At 53.8% G+C, this 10,834-nt stretch overlaps 1 protein-coding gene across 3 annotated transcripts in view; it reads left to right on the top strand.

Annotated features, from left to right (window-relative positions):
- The window catches only part of PRIMA1 (proline rich membrane anchor 1), a 60,151-nt gene extending 49,317 nt beyond the window's left edge, over positions 1-10,834 (top strand). For all 3 annotated transcript variants that reach the window (XM_074365099.1, XM_074365098.1, XM_074365100.1), the window contains exon 5: positions 7,651-10,834. In XM_074365099.1, the coding sequence (XP_074221200.1) occupies positions 7,651-7,753 (103 nt within the window). In that variant the 3' untranslated portion in view covers positions 7,754-10,834. The remainder of the gene's footprint in view (positions 1-7,650) is intronic.

Consider the following 10,834-nt stretch of genomic DNA (forward strand, 5'->3'; position numbering starts at 1 on the left):
TGAGTGTGCCTGGGCACGCGCATTACTGCTGGGCTCCCGTGTGCATCAGCTTTTCTTGGTTGAGTTGCTTCCAGCTGAACAGGCACTTTTGAGCTCCCAAGTCTCCTTGATAGGCGTTAGAAACAAACCATTGGCTGGCACACGCTTCTCAGTGAGTCAGTGCTGGTCCGTATGTATTTATTGAGCACCTACTGTGTGCTGGGGACTAGACTAGGCTTCCAGGATGTAGAGAGAAACAAGACTGAGTCCCTTCTCGCCCTCTTCTACTGGGGGAAGCCGATCAAACATACACACACCGGCAAATTCCTAGATGAGGTGCTTTGAAAGACTATGAGAGCTGCGAAGAGGGAAAAAGAGAACCTCAGGGTAATGAGGGAGAGGAAGAGAAGGGGGTGGGAGAGGGGTTGCATCCACCACCCAAAGAGTCAGGAGTGCTGTGCATGCCTTTGGTGGGGGCTTTATGGTGAGAAAATATGATTAGGGCTTTGAACATTCACTGCCATCTTTTATGTTAATTTTTATTTTTATTAAAGCAATACATGCACATTGCACTACGTGACTCAGCTGTGAACAATATTTACATGACCATAACAAGGTAGTTTAAAATGTAGTTTCAAAATGTCAAATGAGTCACAGCCTATTACAACCAGCAGCCCTTTGTCCCTCTTTCTCCCCAGATCTCATTCATGAGAGGCAGCCACCTTTGAGTGTTAGCGGTTTCTTCTGGTTGTTCCTCCACGTTCTAAGTGTTGTGGGTACTCTATATTTTCTTTTAACTTTAAATATTGTCAGTTGACTTTTTACTATAGAAGATACGAGGTTCAGGACCCTAACACTGCCCACATATGTACAAAATACTTCCCCTCTTCCCATCCACTTCCTGTAGGTATCTCCTAGGAGGGGATCAATGACTAGCCCGTGTCCACCTCAGTATGATAACATAAATATTGTTGACAGCTGAGTCACATAGTGTACTATGATTTGTTTCCTTTCCTGGACTTAGCAATGCCACCGCTCAGTATGGTCATATACACCCAGTGATCAATCTGTCAGTTCCATGTTTGTCTTGGAGACTCTGTCCTCCTCTCCAGGTGGATGGTAGCTCTCTGGGCATGAAGCACCACCGTCGGACTATGACTGTCTTATCTAACAGCCTTCCAAGCTCCTCCCGGGAACTTGCTGCACTCAGCTCTCTCCCTCACCTTCTCCCACTCCAGTCTTTTATTTCTTTAACTTGACTCTATCATGGAATTTTTCTAAGATCTTTCCTGAATCCTAGACTCAATAGCAAATTTGTGAAGTTAGTTTTCTTTTTAGAATTGACATTCTTTTTGGAGCTTTGGGGTGACCTAGAAAAGGGTTAGCTCTTACTGAGTGGGTAGCAAGTCCACAAGACCTGGTCCCTGGGAGCTGGGGTGCCATGGAGGAGGCAAATGAGATTCCTGTGCTGTGTGAGCCGGAACATGCCTCTGTGGTCCGAGGGGGAAACTGCGGTCACAGAGATTTCCAGCCCTCCTCTCACATTCTTTGAACACTCAGGGACCTGCTATCCCATCTTCCAGCCGAGTCCTTACCGCTCACTCAAGACCCAGCTCAACACTCCTCTGACCTAGTGTCCTGGGCGGGTGTAGAGTTTTCTTCCCCACCAAGTGCAGAGTTGTAGCTCTCCCTGGATTTATGTTTCTGCTTTCTGCTCTAGGCCGGTTAGCACTGGTGTTTACACGCGCTTGTGCCCGAGTGTATGAGTGGCTGTCCACACACGCACACCACATGCACACTAGAGGGGAGGGAGCAGTCACCTCGTCTTACTCATCTCTCTCCCGTGGCCCCTGGCATCTAGTAACTCTTCCATGACTTTCTGTGGCTTCAGTGGAGGCTTGTTTGTGTAGACTTGCCAGATTCTACCTTTAATATTAACAGACTCCATTTAGGATTCCAGTAAATTCAGTTGTTTTTTTCCTCTCCCTTTGGATGGGCGAATTAGATTCTGCATTTAGAGTGAATAATGTGCACACAATTTTAATGCCTGGCCCCACCCCTTCACCAGTGTGGGTTTCCTGACCCTCCACCATCTCTGTACCCCTCCCTCCAAGCCCCTCTTCTTCAGCCTCTTCCTGATACACAAGTTCCAGTGCACGTACTCTGACTCAGCAGCCCCCTCTCCAGGCCCGAGTGGCCCGACCCCGTCCCACCCACGTGTGACACACTCCCAGGCTGTGACTTCTTCAGAGGTGGCCCCCCACGATCTGCTGGCTCCCCTTCCTCTCAACAGGACATACCCAGCAGCCCAGCCTTCTCTTCCCTTGGCCTCTGCTGGGCTGCTGAGTCACAGTCAGGGTCAGGGTGGGAGCAGGAAGAAGACAGCTGGGCTGGGACAGGAGTGGAGCCTCTTCATCCAGCCTCAGCTCACCATGAACTTCCAGGAGCAAGAAATTCAGCTTGGATGCATCTTGGATCCCTGGATCTTGAGACTGGGGTTATTTTATGCGCCAACACCTCTTGGGCCAGGTGGGGGCCTAATGCAGTGATTGAATGCTGGAGACCCAGCCTTTCCTATACATCACTTGTATAGCAATGTCAGCCCCGACAGGCCCCCAAATTCAACCTCTCTAGCTGGAAATCAAGACCACCATATCTGGCTGTACTGTGAATTAACTCAGAGTTAGTACGCTCTGAGGAGGGACCCTTTTGGAGCACAGATACACGGGCTTGGCTGTTCAGAGACCCTCATACTTCCTTCGGTACCTGGGCTGGATTCAGGAAGCTGGTTTCTGTATTTTGCTCCAGATCCAAAACTCAGTCTTCTACCTCCTGGGCCAGCGCTCTTTTGGCTGGGCCACACTGCCATCCTCCTGGCTGTCTAGGGTTTGGTTTAGCCCAGTGGTGGAATCAATACACAGGTGTCTTCTGAGTCCCAGATGCCACAGTATCTTTCATTATTTTCATCATGACACACTCCTCCCTACAAGAAGAGACTGGGCTTAGAAGGGGCTGGGGCATGGAGTGGCCTGACCTGCCTTGGGCTGAGATATTTATTGGGGTTTATTTGTGTTCCTCCCCCTCCAAGGGGCCCATATGCTGTGGTGGATGATGACATCCCGTCCTGGCAGTAGGAGGCAGGTGACAGGGACGGATTGTTCTGTCTGTCCAGTGGCCTCGGTGCAGTGGGGCTGTGGAGCCCATGCAGGCAGATGGGAGACCGGATGGGTCCCTGCTTCTTAGGCTTTTGTTTTGTCACCAAGAAGCTCCATCCTCTCTGAACTCATCTCTCCAGACATGCTGGGTCAAGGACTTGGGGCAGGAAGAGGGGGGAAGACAGGAACACCTGATACAAGGGGTCCTCTGATGGCTCCCACTGCTCTCAGAGTGAGACCCAGATGCCTTGTCCTGCCAGCCGGGCCCCGGGGAGGACGCGAGCCCCAGCCTCCCAGGCGCCATCCTTCGACTTGCTCGGCAGAGGTGGCTGAGCGAGGACGCGCCAGGGAGCCGGTCAGACAGGGAGCCTGGCTGGAGCGTGAGGCTTTCATCAGCTGCGTGCCGGACCCGCCCTCCCCGGGTGATGGGAGAGGCGATGGGTGGACGTGGGGCCGCCGCTTCTTGCCATCGGACACACCCTCCATGGCCCAGAAAGGCTTTTTTGGCTTCTTGGCCCAGGTTCGGAGAAGTCTGCCATCTACAGAGGCGTCTCATTGTGGAACTCGTGTGTGTTGTATGTTGTGTGTGTGTGTGTGTGTGTGTGTGTGTGGTGTGTGTGTATCAGGGGTGGGCAGTGGGAGGGATGGATGCCTTTGGAAGAGGGAGTCTAAGGCCTTTAACCTCACTTCACTGAGAACAGACCCTCACAGGGTGTGTGAGATGAGAAGCGGGCCCGCAGCCCCCCTCCTCAGGCCACAGAGCAGCTTTGCCTCCAGCTCCCCCAGCAGAGCAGCGGGCTGAGGGTGGGACCTGTCACATCGTTGCCGGCAGGAACCGAGAGGGACGCCTGGGTCCTGGCCCTCCCTGCCCAGGCCGGACCAGCTGGCAGCGAGCTGTCAGCCCCTCACTCCAAGCAGAGAACGTGGGTACCTGCTGCACACCAGGCCCGGGCCGGGGGTGGGGTGGGCTAGGGGGGGGGTCTCGGGGTGGGAGAGCCTGCCCTCCGACAAGCGGGCACATGGCCAAGGAAAAGCTCACTTCCCTTTCTCTTGGTTTTAGGAACCAGGCCATGTAGGCAGCCGTTTGCTCCCATCTCCTCCTGCGCCAGGGTGGAAAGGCCTTTCTTTGATTTAGCAGAACCTCGCTGGCTGGCTCAGAGCAGGGCCAGGCTGGGTCCCCTCAAACCTCCCTAGCATTTCTGGAGCCCCGCGTGATACACATTAGGTGGGAAGTCTGTGCGGACTGAGAACACTGGCTGCTGCTGACAGGAGCAGCTCCCCGCTGACACCTTTCCAGCAGCAGTACTGAGAGCTAACGAACACTTACAGAGCACTTACTGTATGCCAGATGTTCATCTAGGGGCTTAACACAAATTAACATATTTAATCCTCCCAACAAACTTATGAAATGGATAGCATTATTGCACCCATTTTATAGACCAGGAAACTGAGGCATAGCGAGGATAACTGGCTTGCCCAAAGTCACACAGCCGGAAAGTGGTGCAGCCGGGGATTACTGAGTTTGACATCTGCCTCCTGGCACATTCGCAGCCTCACCCTCAAGAGCCGGGCATAGAGGAAGGATGGAGAAGGGGTTCAAGGCAGAGCCATCTCTTGCTGTAGGTAAAACTCCAGCTTCCACTGGGCTCCAGTGATCCCCAGAAGGGTTTTGGGAGTGGGCTGGGGGAGTAGCCCAGGGAGCAGGATGGTTGGGGGCTCAGCTCCAGGGAAGATGGGGGCAGACCAAGTTTACTTCTCAGGAGAGCCCTTGGGACAGCCACTGTCTCCCCTCACCATGCCCGGGCTCTTGGAAGGCTCCCGAGGCAATGCAGTGCCAGCCAAAAGCTGCCTTCTTTGCTGGGTGGAGGCCCTGCCCAGACACCCCTTTCCTGCCTGGGAAGCTGTCTGAGCTGTGGCGAAGGCCCTGGAGCCGTCTCCCTGCCCTGACCCCATGTCCCTCCAGCCAGCCGCTCTGAGCCACCGCTTCCCCTCAGGCCCCGGGAAGGCAAAGGAGTCTCCAGCCAGCGGCCTGGCTTTAGAGATCTCATCTCTTCTCCTGGCAGAAGGAATCCTTCTCATTTCATCCCCTCTCCCTAAAAAGGGCAGGAACTCTGTGCCCTCCAGGTTTTGCCCTTCCATGTGAATTCCAGACCCCTTCCATCTCTTCATTATCCACCCTTGAAGGCCTTAAGCCTCATCTCCCCTGACCTGGACCCACTGCAGTTAATTTTTCAGGCCTAGCCCAAGACTGAATATTTTTTAGGGAGAAAAGCAGTGTGGGTTTGGGCCCAGAGATTTTTGCCTCTGAAAATTTTCTGGAATCCTGATTCCAATGTCCATTCTCCCCCTCCCCCTGTATACTGATGATAAATTTGGGAATCTCACTGAAGTCCATTGTGGCCTCATGTTAGGGGCGACATAGGAACTCACTGTAAGAAGATGCACCCCCACCCCCAATTTTCCAGGCCAGGCAACCTCAGTGTGCCAGAAATCAAGCCCACTCAGCAAGGTCAGAGCTGCTTGAAGCCCCTGGAAAGGGGTGGGTGGGACAGGAGGAAGGGTAAGGGAGACAGAGGGAGAAGGGGCCAAGGCAGAGGTCCACTCGGAGTCTGTCTGTCATTTCCACGAGCCCTTCACAAGGCAACTCATCTGAGCCCTTTCTGAGTTCCAGGAAGTGTCTATAAGCACCTGCATAAAGGGGGTTTTGGACCATAGAACATGGCAGGTGCTGGGTGAATGCAAAATGAAACAGGCTTCTTGGAGGACTTCTGAGAATTTTTGGGAATCTCCAGGAGGAGGTGGGAGGAGGGCCCTCCCAAGCTGACTGGACCGCAGAGCCCATTTTGGGGTGTGGGGAATGCCTGCTTTATCACCAGCAGTGGCAGAATTCTGATTTAGCAGAAAGATGTCTGGACCAGGGTATGATAGTAGTGGTTGGTGGTCTAGGCCCCAGCACAAACTAGCTGGGGGTCTTTGGGCAAGCCACAGCTCTCTAAGCCTCAGTTTCCCCATGATCTGACTCTCATAACTTCAGGCCTAGATTCTTCAGGGGACCATTGTGCGACGGGAAGAGAGAACGTGTGGCTGATGGTAGTGTTGTCTCTGAACACCCATGAAATTACTGATAACCACCTCCCAGACCCTCCCTCCCCCTAAACTAATCACATTGGGCTTTATTCCATAGGCATCAAACTAGTCACCATGGACCAGTCCTTATGCTGGGTTTGGGGAGGCTCCAGGGACATTTGAGAAGGCAGAAGCAATCAATCCCTGGGTTTTCAATGATGACCATAAATATTCAGTTTAGACAACACACTATAAAGGCCAATTCAGGCTCAGCCCCAGCATTACTGGGGATACAGGAGGTGTCTGAGCCACCACCTCAGGGGCCTGAGATCCCCCCGAGAGACAGCAGTGTTGTGACACGGGATCGGGCTACACAGCATGTGCGGCGCGGACCTGTCAGGAGGCTTTGGCCGCTCAGGCCTGGAGCTGGGGGTGGAAGCCCTCCTCAACCACTCAAAAGAGAAAGTGGGCTTTGAGCCAGGCCAGAAAATAGCACTGTGAATTCAGGGTCTTAGCAAGTGGGCAAGAGCCTTCTCAAAGCCTCCCTCCCAGCTTCCCTGATGCCCTGTGTGCATAGGAGGAATGGCTCTTGGGGTTAAAGGGCCTCTGGAATGAGCTTCAAATGGCTCAACATGAAGGATTTGAGATCCACTAGTGTGCACTAAGCTAGTTTGGACATACACCATCATCATCACCACCAATACTACCATTTCTGCCACCATCATCATTGGCCCTCCATCAACGGCTCCACCATCACTACCTCCACCACCATCGCTATTCCCACCGTCATCACCGCCACCTACACCACCATCACTATTACCACTATCACCATCATCACCACCACCACCATCACCACTACCATTACCATCTCCACCACCACTTCCACCCCTATTACTATTACCACCACCTCCACCCACCATCACCACCTCCTGTACCATCCATGGCAGCACTACTGTCATCACCCCGATTACCACCTCCACTGCCATGACCACCATCCACTTCATCACATTTTCCACTTGCCTTTGACCACACAGATAAGACTGCAGAATCCAGCCATGAACACCTCCGCTTTTAACTGTCTGCACTCTAAATACTCATCTTCATGTCTCTTTGCTCATCATCAAAGAGATAAAGCCTGACCGTACATCATACTGGGCTGAGTGTGCATCCTGGTGTGTGCAGAACAGTTCCAAATCATGCCCGTTGCCCCTGCTGCATTATTCATAGCTCCCTCTTTCACTCAACTCTGCCCTGGTTTGCTTGACACATTACATGGTCACCCTAGTTAAGGCTATGGTCCAACTTCTGATGGACCCCCAAGGAAGCTAACCCAAAACAAAGCCCGGTGGGGTAACTGGGAGGACATGAGACTCCCTGCCAGTTATTGAAAACTAATGGATGTCCCTGCATCCCCATCCCCTGCCTTCCCCGCCCCTCCACCCGCTCCCAGGAAACCCCTGAGAAAGGAGGAGAACGGCACCGGTGTCGCTGAGTATCCCATGACCTCCTCACAGAGCAGCAAAGGGGTGGACGTGAACAGCGCCGTGGTGTGAGGCTGCAGGCCCAGGACCCGCTGGCCAGAGGGGCACCTTGGTGGCACTAGTGGATGCGGGAGAGCAGGTGGACAGGAGCTGACCCTGGGCTTGTCCGGGACCTCATTGCCTTGCAGGCCTCGAACCTCCCGAAGGAGAAACCATCCTCTTCCCAGCCTTGTCCCTGGTCAGCCCGTGGGCAGGGGCAGCGGACTCCAGGCTGAGCCCGGCTCACCTGCACGCAGCACCCGGGCAGCACCACGCCCGAGCCTCCCCACGTCTCATCCACGTCCTGTGTTTGGGCCGCTGACTGTCTCCCAGCTGCTGTCTAAAGCACACACTCTGAGAAGGCAGGGAGCCTGTCTGCTGGGGCAGGGAGGCATCCCCCTTTAACGAAAAGCGGTCCAGAAAACTTCTCCTCTTCCCCAGGAAGCCCACCTGCTTCTTCCTTGACCACGCTGTTTCCAACTGAAGCCATGGGCACAGCCATCAGAAGTCCCCTTTCAAAGGTGCTTCCCATACATCTATCCACTGCCCCGTCTGCAATTGTCTTCAGTCTGCAGAGCCCGCCTTCTCCCTCCTGTCCCCACCAACACCTGGGGCCCTGGCTCTGGACTCCCTGCCCCTGTAGGCTGTGAAGCCCAGCCTGCAGAGACCCCTCCTGACTGAGCTAGGGGGCCCATTCACACTCCGGGTCATGTCTGGCCTTCCAGGGTGGAACCACTCACTGAATCCTAGGCCAATGGCCTGGGAAGGACAGGAGCCACCACATCTGTTCTCAGACTCGTTCTCTCACCTGACCCTTGTAGGGACCGACACTTCCTTGTGAGCCAGGCCCTGCCTTCCCCTGGCAGAGGCCACCACTTGTGCCAAACCCACCACAGTCGCTCTGGGCTGGGCCCACCCGGCCTGGTGCTGGGTCTCCCTGACACTCCCCTGAGGCCTGACCAGGTACTCTGACCCTCTCCTGAGAGCCCCCTGGACTCCCTTTATCCAGAAGGAGGCAGTGTCCTTCGTGTGGCTCCCTTTGAATGTCTCTTTCTGAGGTCTTATGTTCTAAAAGTGCCGAACCCTCTGGAGTGGTTGGTGGATGAAGGGGAGGAAAGAAGATGGGAGGAGAGGGACCCTTCAGGCCTGGTAACTCCCATCTACCGGCCTGTTTCCCAGGCGGCCGCCCTGTCTCTCATCCCCTTGCGGTCCTGTGGTCTTGCATCCCCTGGGGGATGGGGAGAGCACTCCCAGCCCCGTGGTTCTCTCACCGCCCACACACTTGCTCAGAAGGAACCAGACACAGCCAGCGGTTCCACTGTCTGGCTTTGTAGGGACTAGGTGGACCCCGTCTGCCTCTTAAACCACCAGTGTCATTCCCCAGAGGGTGTTTAGGCCACAGGTGAGACCGACAGACAGAAAACCAGTCCCCATTGGGCTGAACCTTAAATCATCCATCGTCCCGGAGCCCTAGTGCCCATGGACTTGTCTGTGTGCCGAGAGCAGGGGGAGAAGGTGAGTGCGCTGTGACCCTAACCCAGGTCCTGCCCCCAGGTCGGTGGGTACAGGCTGAGGGCAGGCCCAGGGCAGACCCTTCCGGAAAAGGTTTTTCGTTCTTTTCAGTTTCCCTCCTGTGTGAGGACTTGGTTTTGCTTTGGACTGGATTTTGCTGTCCCTGTGCACCTTAGCACGGGGCCACCTGTGGCCTTCATCCCCCTCCGCCGCCGGTGAGCACTGTACAGTATTCTTGGTTGACGCCCTCCATTTCCCAAGGGAGGCAGGGCTGGGGGACAAGTAGGCCAGAGGCTGTGAGTCCCTAACAGGGCAGACCCCCGCCTCCCACTGCAGTACACTTTCCCCCAGTGCCCACAGCCACCTGTTGTGTCCCCCACCTGTTCCCTGAGCAGACACCCAGCCCTAAGCACAGCCATCCTGGGCTCAAAAGTGATGAGAGTGCACCTTGGGCCAGAGGGAAGGATTCTGGCTAAGGGGTCATGGAGTGCTGGGCAGCCAGTCTAGGGGGACATTGATGGAGGCAGGGCACAGCCCAGCTTTGCACAAATCCACTGGTCCCACCTTCTCCAACCCAGGCTTAAACTTAGGAGGCCCAGATTTTGCAATTAGCCTAATCCTCCAACCCTGGCGAAGCTCCGCATGAGGCACCCCAGTGAACCATCCATCCCTCACACACTGGGGCCGGTATCTCCTTCCCTGGAAACACACAGCCAGGGCTCCGGGAAAAGCTAACGTTTGCTCGTGAATTCCCCCAAATTGGGTGTGTCAAATCTCTTCTCACCCTGTTAGTGAAAACCAAGCGAACAGCCCAGCTTTGCGAAGAAGATTCACTTGGGAACTAACCCAGAACCATCCAATTAGAAGCCAGTTCTCACGGGTGCAGTGAAGGAGCCCTGCTGGATTTTCAGCTTAAGCCACAGAAGCATCCATAAAGCTGCTCCAGCCTGGTATCTGAGCTTAGAGTTTATTTAAGGAATGTATCTATTTGCAGCCCCTAAACGAGTACCAATCCTCAGACTAGTCTGAACTCCCAGGTCCAGAACAAAATGCACATTCCTTCTCTGCATTTCCTCAAATAGACATTTTTCAGCCGTCTCCTAGTCAAGCCCAACTTTAGAATGGCGTATAGGATCTCACAGAGTTTTCAGGTGTTCCTTAGACGCTTCCAAAGTGAGTTTTGAAAGAAAGACTAATAGCTGTAAAAATATAGACATATATATTATATATAGTTATATATATTTAAAGAGATCTCTATATATATACATAAACTGTACTCTCTGAATCTGTACAAAGTATGATTTAAACAGCCCAGGTAGTGTGAGGCAACTAATGCATGAACGTGAATATCCTGAGACCTGCCTTCCTGACAGTGTGCTGAGCGCACACGGGAAGATGGCTCACGCTCCCAGGAGCTCCATCTCAACAGACAAATAGACACTTCGGTGCCGTCTTGCCCACCAACAAGCCACTGATGTCAACTTCGTGCTGAGATGTTGCACAGGAAGCAGGACCTGCAACGTTGGGGGTGGGCTATATGCTAATTACTGGGAAGAAAGCACCATGCCTTTTTTATTTTCAATAAAAATATACTTATAAAGA

Source organism: Camelus bactrianus, chromosome 6 (genome assembly GCF_048773025.1).
Source record: "Camelus bactrianus isolate YW-2024 breed Bactrian camel chromosome 6, ASM4877302v1, whole genome shotgun sequence".
Taxonomy (NCBI): Eukaryota; Metazoa; Chordata; class Mammalia; order Artiodactyla; family Camelidae; genus Camelus; species Camelus bactrianus.